The 18,033-nt window shown below is 35.4% G+C and overlaps 1 protein-coding gene across 1 annotated transcript; it reads left to right on the top strand.

The window, feature by feature from the left end:
• Positions 1-7,106: 7,106 nt before the first annotated feature.
• Positions 7,107-8,623, top strand: LOC140884815 (uncharacterized). The gene is made up of 4 exons (XM_073291680.1): positions 7,107-7,265; positions 7,344-7,515; positions 7,782-7,876; positions 7,964-8,623. Exons 1-4 carry the CDS (start codon positions 7,221-7,223, stop codon positions 8,486-8,488), a joined length of 837 nt encoding a protein of 278 aa, XP_073147781.1. The 5' UTR covers positions 7,107-7,220; the 3' UTR covers positions 8,489-8,623.
• Positions 8,624-18,033: the final 9,410 nt, after the last annotated feature.

Genomic DNA, 18,033 nt, shown 5'->3' with positions numbered 1-18,033 from the left:
CAACTTTATCAAATTCAAGTTGAACTAGAGTTACTTTTGAGAATCAGAGAAGCTCAGAAACTTGATCAGAGTGTGCAGAATTCAATTGAGAAAGTCCGGTCAGGGCATGTGTCTGAATATCAGGTTCGAGATGATCTTCTTTATGTTCATAATCGCCTTGTAGTGCCTGATATTTCTGATGTGAGACAACAACTACTAACAGAGGCGCATTGTAGTCGATATAGCATTCATCCTGGAGGGAGGAAGATGTACAAATATCTGAAGACTCGATATTGGTGGAAATCAATGAATTCAGATATCACTGATTTTGTGTCTCGATGTCTTAATTGCCAACTGGTGAAGGCTGAAAGGAAGAAACCGCCTGGTTTGTTACAAAGTTTATCAGTGCCAGAATGGAAATGAGATCATATTTCCATGGACTTCGTGACGAAGTTACCTCGATCTTCCAGAGGTTGTGATGCTATCTGGGTGATTATCGACAGATTAACGAAGTCAGCATGTTTTATTCCTTATCGTATGACATATCGACATGATCAGATGGCAGAACTTTATGTCCGAGAAATTGTCAAATTACATGGAGTGCCGAAGGCTATTGTATCAGATCGTGATCCTCGATTTACATCTCATTTTTGGTACAGTTTACAGAATGCTTTGGGTACTCAGCTACACTTGAGCACAGCGTATCATCCACAGACAGACGGACAATCTGAGCGTACCATTCAGACATTGGAGGACATGTTGAGATCTGTAGTGCTTGATTTTGGCACTAGTTGGCATGAATCACTACCACTTTGTGAATTCTCGTACAACAACAGCTATCGATCGAGTATTGAGATGGCTCCGTTTGAAGCTCTGTATGGTAGAAAATGTCAATCTCCTCTTTATTGGGATGATATCTCTGAAGTACCTGACATTGGGCCTGATATGATTCGAGATATGACAGAACAGTTGAAGATTATTCAGAAAAGAATGAAGACAGCTCAGGACAGACAAGCGAAGTATGCCAATATTCGACGTCGACCTTTGTCTTTTGAACAGGGGGATCGTGTATTTCTGAAGATTTCTCCGTTCAGAGGCACCGTACGATTTGGAAAGCGAGGGAAGTTGTCTCCACGCTACATTGGTCCGTATGAAATTCTGGAGAAGATAGGCAATCTTGCCTATCGATTAGCTCTTCCTCCGGCTTTATCTGGAATACATGATGTCTTTCATGTATCGATGCTTCGAAAATATCTTGCTGATGAATCTCATGTGCTTCAATCTGATGAGGCTGAACTCGACGAGACTTTGAGTTATTTCGAAAAGCCAATTCAGATTCTTGATCGTAAGGAGAAGCAACTTCGAAAGAAGACTATTCCACTTGTGAAAGTTCAGTGGAGTCGTCATGGTATTGAAGAAGCTACTTGGGAGACAGAATCAGATATGCGACAATGATTTCCAGAGATGTTTCAATGATATGAGTCTCCTTTAGTCTTTTTGTTCTTCCTATTATATGATCTGTTGATACTACTTGAGATTTCGAGGACGAAATCGAGTCTTAGTGGGGGAGAATTGTAACGCCCGGTATTATTTAATTTTAATCCGAGAATAATTAATTTGGGAATATTTGGAGTTTTGATTTAAATTCTAATATTCTTAAATTGATTAGGATTGAAATTGAATGAAATAGGAAGTTGAGGACCAAATTTCAATTTTTGAATAGTTGAGGGGCTAAAGTGAAATTATTATTGAAGTTATCAGAATTTGAAAGTGAATACTCAGCATACACGTGTGATATAACACATATTTCATCAGATTTTCAGAGGCAAGAACCGTGAGGCAAGAACAAAGAACTCCAACCATTTTCTTCATCTTCAAATTGAGATATCTTTTGATTCGGGTATCCGATTTTGATTCCGAAAGATGTTCTGGAATCCTTGCAACGAGACCTTCGATTTGATGTAAGTTTTCTGTTCTTTCATTATGGTTTGGGAAGTCTAAACTGGCAGATATCAGATGTGGTTATGAATTGTTGTTGATGAGCTTCTATACCTTTTTTTCTTGAAGTTGGGTTGAGGAATGATTGTTGTATCATGTACTTATGATCTCCCAGCTATGATTCGATATATATACCTGCTGATATGTTGAGGATTATGTTGGTTTTGAATCCTATACAACTGATATTGTTATAGTTGCGTTCGGGATTGCCGAGCTTATACCGATATGCCGTCAAACTCTTGATTTGAAATGGTTTGCTAGCTTGTGCTCGAGCTGCTGTTGAGGTGTATAGTAGCTGATATTTCCTTGGTTGTATGCTCTGTTTTCAGTGTATAAACAGGACACATCGAGCTTGAGAACATCGCCTCTAAAACCGATAAGAAAGATCAAGGTTTGAAGCTATTCAACAATGGAGTTTGAACGGTTTTAAGTGCAAATTTTGATACAAGTCTTGTGATTGTGTTGGTTCAGATTTTGACAAGTTAGAAGACACCATACACATCACATTTGAAAGGTAAAAGTGGACTACTACTTGAATGGGATTATAACTCGAGATGGTTTGTATCGAGTTCCCTAAATCACATACTTATTAGCTTAATTGATTTTCTATTCTCTTCTATGATTTATTGAATTAGTATTAGATGTTAATGAATGCTCCTGTGATGATATATATTGAATTCATCTTGAAAGACTTATTCTTTGATTTTGAAATGAATGGAAACGTTCGAATAGACGATTTAAGGGATTATATATGTATGGTCTGGGTGGTTGACGTAGCCTAGCGTCTGAAATGCATATGTAGTGGCTTCAAAGTCTAGAGAAGTAAGATAAGTAGCCCCACCTCGATTGGGAGAGTCGGTGGTTAGCTATGATATCTTCTTCTCGGGATCCCAACCGATGAGATAAGAGATGAACCTTGTTTTAAAACATGCATTGTCTTTATTTATATCATGAGCTTGATATATGTTTTATATGAATGTTTAGTTGCTTTTACTGGGAAATGTATTTCTCACCGAAGTTATCCGGCTATTGTTGTGTTGTATGTGTCATGGCAATAGGCGGGAGTGGAACTGAGCAAAAGCGAACTTGAAGGACAAGGGATGAGAAGAATAACGTGATGATCCGAGTGTTAGATGGTTTGAGTGAGCTGTCAATGAAAGTGTTGAATGTCATAAACATGATTATGTTATAGCTACTTGTACCAAGATTTGTTGATAATAAGTTGTTGTCTTGTTTATGTATATAGGATTTGGAAAGATGTGTAAATCCTTAAGACAACATGATGTAGCATGATGATTCTTGTATGATATGTAATTCTAGCATGAGACTTTATTCAAGTATATGGTGATCTTGTTCTTATTTAACTATATCTTGTTTAGGATATATGTTAGTTGTGGTTATAAGATTGAATTGTTAGTGTTCAATTATGCCATGAAGTACTTGAACATGCTAGGAAGATTACATAGTTTGACAGCAAAAGTTCTGATCTTTTCTTCTGGAAATGTGCTCGCTCGATCGGGTGAATCCTACTGATCGAGTGAGGCTGTTATTTCTTGGACAGAAACTTGAGCAGTTGTGCTCGCTCGATTGGTAGAAAATGACCGATCGAGCGAGGCCACAATTTTGTTGCACCCGAGAGTTGGGCCTTTGTGCTCGCTCGATCGGTAGCTTTTTACCGATCGAGCGAGGTGCTCTGATTCTAAAAAAAAAAAATTATTTTGTTTAGACTTTGATTCTTGTTTATTATTTATGATCATTTGATTAATGAGAGATTAGAACTCGGGTCGTCACATCCGATCTCGCTCGTTCCGTGGTTAAATCATTACCAAGAATCTGGATCATCTCCTCCTCTAAATTAAGGCAAGTTTTTAAAGAAATTTTAAACCACCATTCAAGATATATGTATTTTGATATGAAAATTCTGATTTATGTAATGTTTATGCATGATTTTTAAGAGTTCAAGATCATGGTTTATGTTTGATTGAAATCGTGAAAATTAAGTTGTTCTTGATGATTCTTTGAGTATGATCGAGAGTTTAATGATGATTTTAAATTTTTTATGTGTTCTTGAGATTTTAAGAAATGTTTTATGCAAAACTTATAACATAAGTAGTAGAAAATCTCATATTTTGAAGTTTTAAGATAAATCTTTGAAATATGTTATGTGTTTGGTTGTTCCGAATTTGCAGCACTTGTTGCAATTTTGAAGATAAAGACTAGTGTACTAATCCAAATGAGATGAGGCTTACTTTATTTGAAAGCTAGTTTAAATTTCTACAATTTTTGTGTTTTGAGTTTTGTCAAAATCGTTTTGGATATTTGGCCAAAATCGCCCCGAAGTGTGTCGGTTGTTTTGACTTTTCTTAACTGACCCTTCTCGGGAGAATACGTATAAATTTTTACTACAAAATTCACTTGAGGTGAAGTTTTCAGCATTGGAAATCCAAGATCAAGGGCTACAACTTTCACGTTTATCTCGTTTCCAAATTCAGGGTGCAAGAACTCGAAAGATCAGTCTGAATACATGACAACTGCAGTGCAGCAGAGCTGGTGCTGCGCAAGTATAGCGCCTTTGATTTTTGGGTCCTAATTTCATGGTTATGATCTTTTAAGGCTTCTAAAATATATTTAAGAGTTTTTATGCAAAAAGTTTCAAGTTTTAAGTCAAAAATGAAAAGAACGACTTATGTAGATCGATTACATTATGTGATGCATGTACATGTCTATGTTTCATTCATGAAACCTATGTTCAATATGAAAGTATGATTTTTATCATTTATGACATGCATGAAGTTATCGAGTAAAGTTTTATGTTCATGAATGAAAGTTATGAAGGAAGTTACGATGAAATAATGATGCTTCATAAAAAATGAAATGATATGATGAAAGATGAAAGTTATGATGAAATGATAAGATGATGAGGCATGAATGAATAATGTTATGATGAAGCATGAATATATGATATGTTGATACATGAAAATATTTTGATGTTTTATGTATCTTTGTGATGGCAATACGGGACTGGTACTCCGGTTTGGGCTCCGGAGGGACCTTTCCAAATATGGCTCAATGTACAGGTTAGGTCCTTTGGGATGAGCTCTGGAGGGGCCTCCGAAAATGAAAGAACGAATGTTATGAGGCTTAGTGCCATATGCGTTGATCAACAAGAAAAGATGAATGTGCCCATTATGAAGGTTGCCACAATTTCACACAATTCATCACCCCAAAATGATAAGTTTTTATGTTATGTTCATGGTTTATGTTCACGGTTTGATGTTGTCCAAGTTGCATGATTTTATTTATTAGATGTTAAGTGCAAATGTTTATTTAAGAAGGAAATGGTAAAGTTTTGAGAATATGCATGAAGTCTATTTTCAAGATTTAAAGTTAAGTAAGTTAATGTCTATGTTCAAGTTCCTTGGATCTTTTAAGTGTTTTGAAGTTCATGTTCAAGATTTTAAGTTTAAAGTTCTATGATGTTTACGTTAAAATTCTTCAAGTTCAAGGTATAATGTTATGTATGCTTAAGTCATTTTAAGTTTAAATTATTTTGAAGCTATAATGACATCGATATGTATATTTTAATCTTGCTGAGTCCTTTAGACTCACTATACTTGAATGGTGCAGATGGTTTAGCAGTTTTGATTTAAAAAGCTTTGGTAGCACGGCTGAAGAGTCCAAGAGGCGAAGACATTGCATGACACAATAGTTCAAAAACTCTGATGTATTTAAAAAGAAAATATTTACCTATGTTTATTTATGTTATGTTGTTACAATATTTTATTTACGATGTTCAAAAGTAATGGTTTAATTATTTTCATTTTCAGTCTTTTAAAGATGAGTTGGGATTTCAAATATTTCGTCTTTTAAATGTTTATTTTAGTTTTATATTTGTTATGAAAGTTTCTCGATTATTTTAAATGTATTTGATGTAGTAGTATGTTTATAGTAACTCACATTCCCTTATCCCATTTAAATATTTGAAGTAGGTTTTGACGTGTCGTATTTTAGAAGGTATTTGTGGTAGGGTTGCATCCGTGTTTCAAATATTTTGTGTGTGGTGGAGTCACGAAATTATATTGTTACTAGTTTTACTTTAAAATTCATTTTGAGTTAGCGTGATGCACTCCCTACATCATTTAAAAGTTATTTAAAATTTTATCACTCTTTTATCGCAACTCTTTTATTAAATGTTTTAAAATATGGGACGTCACATTTTGTGTTGGATACCATATTCGATGGAGCAGGACTTAGGTTGGACGGACCCGGTGGCAGCGGTCGTTGAGCTGCAGTGGTTGCGTGGTGATATTTTTTTCCCTTGTAGGTTGTTAGGTTGGACTTATTAGTACCTTCTGTTCGATGGGGTTGTATAATATTTTATTTGACCTGGTTGTTCTGTCGGTGTATGTTGTATTTTTATGGGTTAAGTTTCCGCTGGAATATTCTTAATTTTATTTAAGACTCAATTGCATGCTTAATCTCTGATTAGTTAGTGATTCTGGGTTGGGTCACTACATCCCTCTTCTCTTTAAGTAACATTGTATTGTATGCAGTGTAAATTAGAATAATAAAATATTATTTCAGTTTCTCTCTTTTCTTGTAAACTTTTGTGTATGTATATATATACAAACATACACACACATATTTATTAAGCAAGGGGAAATAAATGATATCTTGGTATGACAACCTTAATTTTAATCTATTTGGTCATTTTGAAATTTCAAATTGTTTGAAAAGAAAGAGCGAGAAATAACTAATAGATTCCATTATCTTTTAAATACTTTTATGTTCACTATTCTTAACTAAAAAACCTTATTTTTTGCTATCATAAATTTATTACATTTTTTAATTGAAATTAATTTTAATAAAAAAAATTAATTTTTTGTCACACACAATAAGTGTGTACATATACATAGTATATATATATATACATAATACATATATTTATATATATATAACCAGTCTGGCCCCTAATTATCTTTCATAATTATGAAATTATCTCTATTTCAATATAAATTAATTTAAAAAAAAACATATAAGCACGTAACACATACACTAGTACTATATAATCGTGTGACTAATTAATTTACCGAGTGGTAAGTATTTGTGGTAAGTATTTGGTGGGTTGACACACCAATTGGCATCACGCGCGCGTTCCGAGTTTCAGTTATTCCCCCAAAATCTGATCCCAAGCCAAGGGAAGGAAACCCTAACGCAGCACTCACGAATCCAACAGCAACGCAATGTCCGTTTTCATGTGTACATCGTTTTACGAAGTGATTCCGACAGTACGTTGCCTCTTTTTCTTCCGTCAATTTTGTCTTTTTCTCTCGTCTTCAACTGATGTTCTCTTGATATATATGCAGTTGGATGATGTTCGCCTGGAAATCTCCAATCTTGTTGGATTACAGGAAATCAAGGCTCAGTTGGAGACGATCGTGGAGATCATACTTGACGCGGAGAAGCATGAGAGTTGTGGGTTTACGGTTATACCCCCGAAACCTTTTCATATGGTGTTCGTAGGGAATATTGGAACAGGTACACCCCCTGTTGTTTTATCGCTGTTAATAGCATCGAATTTGTATGTTAAGGGAATAAGATGAAGAAATTAGGTTTAAGGGTGTCCCAATGAAGCTTAAAGTTTAGGAATTTTTATTTTTGCTATTGAGTTTGGATAATAATAATTTATGGGGAATTCATGTTTTAAATGTTGATTTACAGATAAAATAGTGATGCTCGTTAATCTCTTTGAATTTGTTGAAGCGTGTGGGATTGCTCACTGTTTCTACTTTGTGAATACACAGGAAAGTCTACGGTAGCTCGAATTATTGGAAAATTATTTTATTTGGCTGGAGTATTACCCTCTTTCAATGTGACAGAAATGCAAGGCAATCAAAAGGTTGATAATACATGTGTTTATATGAGTTCAATGTTTATTTCGAAATTCAAATCTTAAACTTGGTAGTTTTGTCGTCATCATCATAAGATGAAAGATGCAGGTGGAGGTGTACTAGTCGTGAACATTGATGAAGAAGACCCCATCAATTCTAACACTTTGGAGGATATCATGGCCTTAATGGATGATGGCGACACATCAATTATATTTACTGGAAATTGCAAGGCCCTGAATCAGTACATGAAGTTTAATAATGAGCTGTACAAAAGATTCTCTGCACGGCTGCAATTTGACGACTTTACATGCGAAGAGCTTGCCATGATTATTCAGAAAAAGGCCAACACTAAAGGGGAGGACAGCCTAACAGATGGGTTTGAATTGGACGCTTCATGCACCACAGACCATATAGCTGAATTGATTGCTGATGTTACACCGGCAAATCTACGCAGCATGCTGAATGCTCATGTTCTCGATCAGATGCTAATAGAGTCAAAAAAGATACATTTGGAGAGTGGATTTGAACAGAACACAGGTGAAAGGATGATCTCTTTGACGGATTTAGCTCTCGGTATACAGAACGGCGCTCAGATTTATATGAAGTTGCTAAACTTATGATTTCGCTTTTAGAAAAATCAAGAAAGCTAGAAGTTTTGTAAAGATCAGACTTGATACGGTCCAGAGTTGCTATTCTTCAAGGAAACTTATCTAACTTAACCAATTGTGTGCTAATGCTAGTACCATTTTCCAACACCAGTTTGGATTTGTTTCAATCTGCATAGCTCTTTATTGATGCTAAATATGAATATCATTCAAGAGACGGATTTGAAGCTAATGCATTGAATTTGCACTAGCATATTTTTTGTGAGATGGATTTCTGGGGTTGTGCTTGGGAGAATTGATTTGGTAGGAAATGGATAGCCCAAATCCATTATCCCTTGCCCAAAAATGATTTGATATTTTTAAATCAGTCTCTTGGGCCTCTGGAATTGCCTCATAATTTGAAGGGATTTGAAATTTGCTCGACGAACTCGTAAGATGAAATCCCCTTCGCATGTTTTGTTGAATCCAGTGGCCACATCCTTGTAAACTCAAATCCTTAATAAAATATAGCATTAATTAAGAGATGATTTAAAGAGAGGTTAATTAAACATTAGAGAATTAATTGAAGATCAGCATATTGAGATCTACCTAATTTAGTGTAACACCCCTAGTATTAGAAAAAAAAATATATGTTTGAAGATTAAGGAACCAAAGTACACGCATCTACAACATCACCCATATTAAAATTATTATAAAATTATTTATACTCACACGTATATATAAATACCTATAAAAGAGGGGACGGGTGTCGCCATTGGCTTAACGCTTGGCATCCTTTCATACATATTCTTTGCTGTAAATGGACTCATTTCCCTCGGAAATTCACACAAAAAATCGCCCAAAATAAGGGATAAGAAAAGGGAAAGAGTTGGGAGAGGAAAGTGGTCAAAAAAAGAGAAGAAACTTGGGAAAATTAGTGAACTCTTTCCAAAAATCCCATAAAAATTCCATAGTTCCCTTACTCCACCCAGAAAGGTTTGGTCTGAAAGGTGTATCAAAACAACAATCGAAAATCGGTCGGAAAGATCAAAACCGTGAGGATTCTAGGAAGTTTCAAGACCAGAAACCACTTTTCTCAGGTTACATGTTCATACATGTATATATCTTACTTACTTATTGCTTTAAGTCTAGACATCAAAGATGGTCTTCGTGTTGCGTAGTATCCATGCATGGCCTCCGAATGTCCGGAGAGGCATCGAAATGGCAGTTTTCCGGCAACAAAGTGACATGTACACTGTTTTGAAAAATATGAATTCTGGAAAATATCGGTTGAGTATGTTGGGAATACAACAAATGTCCCACATTGAAAGATCAAGAGAAAGACCATGAGTTAATATATGGAATGATATCTCCATTGGTATGAGGCATTTTGGGTGAAGTCCAAAAGCAAAACAATGATGTTTTATACACAAAATGAACAATATCATATAATTGTGGAAATATTTGGGTTCCGTTGCGCTTGACAAGTTGTATCAGAGCCACGGTCTAGATCGAGCCATGTTGGAGGACTCTTCGGAGACTAAACGAAGGAGGTGAGGGCTCCGGTTAAAAATCCATGATAAGCTCTCGAGACGGTGATGCTCCCAGTCTTTCATATAAGGTGTGTGTGAAGCGACCCGCACCAAAATCATTTACGAAGACAACCTTAAGCATGGAATTTAAATCTTAAGTAACAATAATCAGACTGTTCCGCGGAAAACAGAATACAAATCCTAAATCTGAAATAACAGTCTAAAAATGCAACGGCGTTGCTCCTCGCCTCGGGCTCATTCCTACTAGCGTCATCCAACCTGCGGCCTGTCCGGCATAATGGGCGTCCAAGAAAACGAGGATGTGAAGTCTAATGCCCAGTAAAATAAATACGAGTATACAAATCTATATATGCATGAAAAATGACGTGGACTGGGTAACTGGATCGACGAGAAACACATGCTCAGGCTGAAGCGCCAAAGTGTCTAGTGTCACTCGAAAGTACCCCTATAGTCTACTAGCAAAAAATCCGGACAAGGATTGGGAAATATCATGAAAACATCACAACCCTCCATGCCCGTCGGCCATGTGACTCATGATGTCCAATCGTCCACAAACTAGGGCTGAGAGGCCCTGCTATACTATCGCTATCTCGAAGGAGATACGGCTCAATGTGATAAATGATCATGCGTCATATGAACAGTAAATATATGCATATCATGACAGATAAAATGCAACACATAAGAATGTATACTCAGCTGGATATCTTAGTCAGTACTTACGTACCTCTGTAGGTCAAGTTTAGGTGAATAACCTAGTATTCAAGCCCATAATCAAATATAAACCATATCACTTATACCATTCTAAAAGCCTTACTAAGCTAATAGATTGTGACTTCTCGTATTTTCGACATTTACAAGAATTATATGCAAAAAAGTGTAAGAAATTTTTTTAAATACAACACTATACGACATGCATCATGCTAGCAAGTTCAACAACTCGTGATTGAAGTTAAAATATATGTAAATAACACTTAAAAATTATCAAGCCTCTAACGTGCATAAAAGATTTGAAACAAAGGACGCAACCCTACAGTCAACGACCTGTTCATATACGGGCACGCCAAAAACTAATACTACTACTAACAAAGCAAACTTGAATTGACCATTAAAATCTTGGGAAATTAAACGAAACACGAGTTTCAATAAAATAAATTTAGTGCGGAAAATAATTTTTAAAAATATTCAAGAAACCAAACATAAACTATCATAATGAAATAAGTTGAAACGACCCTGACTCGTAATTTTTTTTTAATATTGCATATACGCCTATATATATATGCATCTATACTTAAAATAGATTTTCATAAAATTTAATACATAATAAGAATCAATTGCATGTCAAAAAATTAAATACTCGAACAGATAAAAATTCATATAAAAGACTAGAATCTCAAAAGTATGCAAACAGTGAAAAATAGTAAACATGTGCGAAAAATAACTCGATACATAAAATGTTCTATTATAAACTAAATTAACTGAAACATGAGCTGGCGAAGGTCATGGATGTGCTAGCTTGCCACGGATGCACAGAGGTCTTCACCACAAGTTGGGACCACAACCTCCTGAATAACATAAAACTCATCTACACACCATTTAGATCTAGTGAGCCTAGAGGCTCAGCATGCTCTACCCTTTAATAACAAATACTACATAATAAAATCGCATGCAAACACATATCGTATAAAAATATCTTGAGGTATCTTATACATGCATGATCGTAAAAACCTTTGTATAACGCCGAAACGTAAACATAAACATCATCGTTATCTTGATCATAATCATAATACCTAACGTAAATAAATAACATAAGAATTTGCATGTCATAAACATAAAAATCATTTCCTGTGGGTCATATCAATAAAGTGCAAACATAAGTGATTGATCAATCTAAAAACCAACGTACATGGCGGCGAGCGTCACCGAACCTGTGGGGTTTCCCTATGCCTCCTATGCCTCGTCACCAAACCTCTGGGATTTCGAAGGCTCATAATCATAAGTGGAAAGGTCATTGGGCCCGCTATCTCGACCTCTTGTCCCGTATTTGTCACAAATCACATCAATTTTCCAAAAATATTTTCTTTATATGCCCATAATCTTAACATAAAAATACATGAATGAATCATGAACTTAAAAATATCATTGTTCTTAAAATTCTGCCCGTAAATATATTTTTCATTCAATTTTCATTAAAAATTATACTTGTATCAAAATATACATATACATTTATTAAAAATGTATTTAAGGGCTATTTTGCTTGTCACTGGCTAGTTCGAGTTGCTGCCCCTTAACTAAAACCCTTAAACTTAGATTCGTTTGATAACACTTAGATTGACTCATTAACACTTAAACTAATCCAATAATACTTAGACTAGCCCAATCACACTTAAATTGATCCAATTAGACTAAGATTTGCCCAATTAAAATACTTAACCCAACTTAGAACTTAGCTCAACCAAATAAATTAAACAACTTAGGCCCATAACAAATTTAGCTCAATTAATAAATTAATTACATTTAATATCTTAAGCCCAACAAGCTTGGCTCGACAACTTGGTATAAACAAACTTGATCCATCAAACAAACTTGGTCCAATAAACAGACTTGGCCCAATAAACAGACTTGACCCAATAAAACTGAAACGACCCTAACCTCTATTTTAAATCATAATTAAATAAAATGCGGTTTTTCAAAAAAATTCGGCATGACCTAACTATTTAAATCACAACCCACCTGACGCAGACATCAATTTAAAAAAAATAAATAAAAAAATAATACTGACGATACTAAATAAACTAGATCGATAAAAGAAAGAACGAGAACCCAAGAAAGATTTACGACATTCAAACATCCATAAATCGTAATAATCTGATATTTACATGCCCACAAATAATTATATGAGTCTTTTCATTAAATTGGTCCAACTAATAAGCTAAGAATCTTTAAAGCATTAAAACTTGAACTACTATTGCGGAAGTCTGGCATACGTCGGAGGGATGTGCCGTACCCGCATCGCAGTCCGCTCGATAGTCCTGCCCCTCAGTCTCTTTGATAAATTTCTCACCTGAAATCAATAAGTGTAGTGAGTCTAAAAGACTCAGCAAGAATATGGGGGGAGGGGGGAATAACGAGTACTACGTAAATACAAGCACACGCATATTAAAAATAGCTTGATAATAAAAATAATTTGTGCCCTTATCTTAAATAAATAATTTCTAAATAAATGGAGTGAACATGAATGGAACATATGCATGGCTAAGTCAAACATAAATAACTGAATAAACTAATCTGAACATAGTCATAAATATTGAACTTAGATCTTTGGATTGTGACTCTGTGATTCGATCATGATCATGACTGCAGTGCACTATGCCGCAAGGAAGTCAAGATTTCTTCCAACCCGTCTTGCCCATACTTGGTAAGGGAAGCTAGGATTTCTCCCGGCCCGTCCAAACCCATACTTGGTAAGGGAAGCTAGGATTTCTCCCGGCCCATCCAAACCCATAAATTTGGTATGAGAAGCCAGAACGTCTCCCAACCCGTCCAAACCCATACTTTCTATAGTCACAATCATCTCACTTCGTTCCTAAAAATATTTTCTTTCATACTTGAATATGGACTTAGCATGCATATGTAAATATGACGTACATGTAAATATTAATCGATAATCATGCATATGACTCACACATAGATAATCGGGATGGTGATTTAGGAGACAAACCAAAGAATGGGAAAACTAAACCATAGTGTAGCGCTTAAGACAAATTGGAGCGGTTCGCCCGTAAAATTTGTAACTTGCTCGATTCTTAATCAAAAGGAATTCCGCTTGAAACCACGACTCCATGAAACTTAGAACTATGTATAAAAATCATCCACTTAATTTTTTTTTCCTAAGAAATCATTTTACAAAAATCAGAATTCTGGGCAGCAGCCTTTGGCTTCAAAAATATTCTGCACCTTATCAATTAAAAATCTAGAACTCGACCAAAACTTAACCGAATTAAATCCTGCTTGAACCGGCATATTCCCAACATCTAGGACAAGTTCCAGACCCGATACCTTGACCAAAACCCGAGTTTATCCCTGTTTTAAAATAAATTAGTTTCCAGACATCTCACACACCAACAAAATTCTGCTCATGTCTTGTTTCAAAACTCACTCCAAAAACCTATCTATTTGTCTCCAAACTCCAGCCACTATCTTGGTATCATAACCAACATTTAAGCTCATCCAAAACCCCCCTTAAACTCACCCAATAACAGCCCAAAACCCAGCTCAACGTCCTTCAAAAGGGCAGCCCCTAGTCACAATCATAACCGAGCCCAACCATCCCCATTACTCGAATGCACCTCAACTCCATCCCACAAGCTAACCTCACGTCATCCTAGTTGCTACCATGTGAACTTCATATAATCCATGGTAGCTCTAAATCACCATCCAAATCAACACAACAAACACCAAGTGTTCGAACCCAAACATGTATATAATCTGGAAATTTGAATCGATCCATAAGCCATCAAAAATCTGAAAATTCGATCACATAACATGAAGGCAAAAATATGGAAATGGTTTGAACACTTGCTATACATAAATTCTGAAAATTTCGAATGCCACAAGCCAAGGGGAAAACTGAAATAAATTTGAACATCATAATAGGAAATGGACTGGGCAGTGTTCAAACACAAGCCAAGAAAATTTCTGAACCAACATAGGAACTCAAAGCATGAAGAACATCTGAGAAATATTCGAACCACAAGCTTATAAAAGAAATCTGGAATTTCTCGAACACATGCTATGAAACTTCTGGACATTTCGATCTCATGCTATGGACAACCAACAAACAAATGCAATACATTAATCCATAAATTATAGCAGCAAACCGAGCCAAGTGAAAATGCAAGAATTTTCTGGAATTAAAATCGAAGGGCAGGGGAAACATGAATTTCGAACAGGGCAGTAATATTCTTAAAAAAATTCGAATGCTTCAAGAAAATGCAACACACAACATATAATAATTTACAAGGTGAAGCAAAGAAACCATATCCTTGCCTAGCTAAAACCGAAGTGCACGAGCTCAAATGAGATAAAGAAAATCGATCCAAGGGATGGAATGAGCAGAAATCGAGCTACAAGGGGGATGCACCAGCTCGTTCAGCTCGCCATGGTGGAGTTTCGCCGGAGAAGAGAGGTGGCTGGCAGCAGCGATCTTGAAGAGAAGAGGAATAGGGAAGCCGATGGATTGAGCTTGGGAGAGAAATAGGGGAATGTGGGCTTCTTGTGTGTGTGTCTGCGTGTGTTGTGTGGGTTTTTGAGTGGGTGTGTGTGTGTAGCTAGGATTAAATATTTGAATTCAAGTGCTAGCATAGGTAAACCCTAGAAAAATGGGAGTGTAGGAATTCCATGAAAAAGTGCAACACACTTTTAAAAAGTGTTAAACCAATGCTAGTAATTAGGACTTCAATTTAATCACACTAAATAAAAATGCAAGCTTAAAAATCCTAATTTAAAACATTAAATTGATTTAATAGACCGGAAATAAAAATACTAATTTTCGCAAAAGTTAAAAATAATGAATTCTAATGCGTGAAAAAAATGAAATATTTAGGCAATTAACACATTAAATATTCTGACGTCACGGCAACGAGTAAAATACTTAAATAAGGAGCAGAGCGATTAAAATAATTTAAACAAACTAGACTAACGTTTAAAAGCAATTTAAATAAATACACAAGTGAAAATAAAAACCTTTAAAATAATTTGGACAAATAAAAAGAAAGGTTTGAATAAACAAGTCTAAAACATTTAAAATGATTTAGACAATTAAAAAGAATTTAAATAAATAAGCTAGTCATTTAAAATAACTTAAAATAATTTAAAATAACTAACCGCTAAACTTAGTCTAATTAAAATAAATAAGTTGGACATTCGAAAATATTTAAACAAATAGGCTAAACAGTTAAAACCATTTAAAAGAATAAACTAGACAATTAAAATCATTTAAATATGCAAGCCTAAACTTTTAAAAATATTTAAACAATTTAAATTACACAATAAAATCATTTAGACAAATAAATTTAAACATTTCAAAACATTAACTGAATAGTTTGTAAAATAAAATCATTGAATAAATAATAAAAATATTTTATTAGCACATACTTCAAATAAAGAATTTAAATCGATTAAACCTAAAAATAAAAATCATAATATTTATTAAATTTAAAGCATGCGATTTAGTAGATTGGATTTTACGCGTCACAAAAACAGACTTGACCCAATAAACAGACTTGGCTCAATAAAATAAACTTGGCCCAATAAATAAACTTGGCCCAATAAACAGACTTGGCCCAATTAAAATAAACTTGGCCCAATAAACAGACTTGACCCAATAAAATAAACTTGGCCCAATAAACAGACTTGGCCTAATAAAATAAACTTAACACTTGGACTCCTAAATAAATTATCCGGCCTAAAATAAAATAACACGGACCCAGACCCATACATATGACCCTAATTCACTTGACCCGACCCGGACAACCTACTTTTCCGAGCCCTGCCCGAGCTTCCTGCTAGGTAGACAACCTAACAACCATCCCACTGTTCACCTAGCCGACACTAGTTCAAGCCATCTTAAACCAAGACCCAAAGGAACTTAACCCAGCTATCAAACCAATGAACAACAGCTAAGGCCCAGCCATGACAGAAAAATCATTCACAACCAAGTCACAATGCATAAAAACGTGAATGATGCATGAATTAAAACTTGAGCTACCATATCCACATACAAGTGCAATAACACGATTTTTAATCTTCAAACAGTGAATATACTGATCTAAATGGGTGAGCAAGGAAGGGTATAACATGCCTTTGCGTTTAAGACGCATGAAAAACTTATACGATTGTGGTTGCGCATATCGGGACTTGGAAATCTCATAATTATATTCTGGAAGCTCAAATCCCTAAACTATTGATTTATGTCTCTAATTATCCTCAACTGGCTTCCGATCTGCGAAAAATCATATAATGGTCAAAAGCCAACCCTAGTCAACTCTGGTCAAACTTTGACAAAAAATTACCAAAATTTATTGCGCTGGGAAATGTATTTCTCAGCAGAGATATCCGGTGTAGAGGTCAAGTTGCTGTCATTTTATGTTATGAAAAAGAGTTGGAGTTGTTTAGCTTTAGACTTGAAATTTAGTCTAGAGTGTTTGCTACTTGAACATGTAATCACACTTGATCTTGTTTTGTTTCTTTTGCAAGGACCTGTTGTATGTTATGTTGTTGCTTTGTTAATGCTTCTTGGAACTTGTATGATGTCTCTTGGACTTGGTTAAGCATGTAAATTGGATCAGGAGCAGCTTAGGACAGCAGCTGATATTTAATTTTTTTTTCTGGCCGATTGGCCTGCGCACGGGCGAGGCCCTGCTTGCGCGTGCGCAGGCCAAGCCAAGGGGGCCGCTGCCCCATTGAGCTGCGCACGCGCGAGGGGTGACCCCGCGCGCACGCAGGTCACTATTAAAAAAAAAAAAAATTTTTTTTGTCTTTTGTTGGTTAGCTTTAATCCATGAACCTTGGATTATTTTTATGATTTGAGAGATTAAGAATCGGGTCTTCACAACAGTGAAAGAGTGGGTGCCCGGTGAGCCAACTTGTGGCTAAGGGCTTTTATGACTCTATGTATAAACAATCTTTTGTTTAATATAATTTACACTTTTATAATGGCATTTACTTTATCTTTTATCATATTATTATGTTGTGACATACTATAAGATGTTTAGATGAAGACCTTGAATATACTATAGTGTATGTAAGATGTGGTAGCACATGGGGATGGCTATCATGAAACACATCTTAAAGTCACTGTATATTCTAAACAGTTCCTAGTCAATTGAGCCGTCCGTTAATAAGGATAAGGATCGCTCGAGATTGAGACTAGCGTTTGCGATGCCGAGTACCACGTTTCATTGGTATGGAACATAGAGATGTTCAAAGCATGCAAATGGATATTCATATGATGAATGATTGAACTACCCT

This window comes from Henckelia pumila, chromosome 2 (assembly GCF_033568475.1).
Source record: "Henckelia pumila isolate YLH828 chromosome 2, ASM3356847v2, whole genome shotgun sequence".
Classification (NCBI taxonomy): Eukaryota; Viridiplantae; Streptophyta; class Magnoliopsida; order Lamiales; family Gesneriaceae; genus Henckelia; species Henckelia pumila.
This window is presented reverse-complemented; position numbering and strand designations above follow the sequence as displayed.

Coding starts and splice junctions, on each gene's coding strand:
- LOC140884815 (XM_073291680.1), top strand. CDS start 7,221: ATGTCCGTTTTCATGTGTACATCGTTTTACGAAGTGATTCCGACA. Junction 7,266..7,343: donor TTTACGAAGTGATTCCGACA/GTACGTTGCCTC, acceptor ATATATATGCAG/TTGGATGATGTTCGCCTGGA. Junction 7,877..7,963: donor AAATGCAAGGCAATCAAAAG/GTTGATAATACA, acceptor CATCATCATAAG/ATGAAAGATGCAGGTGGAGG.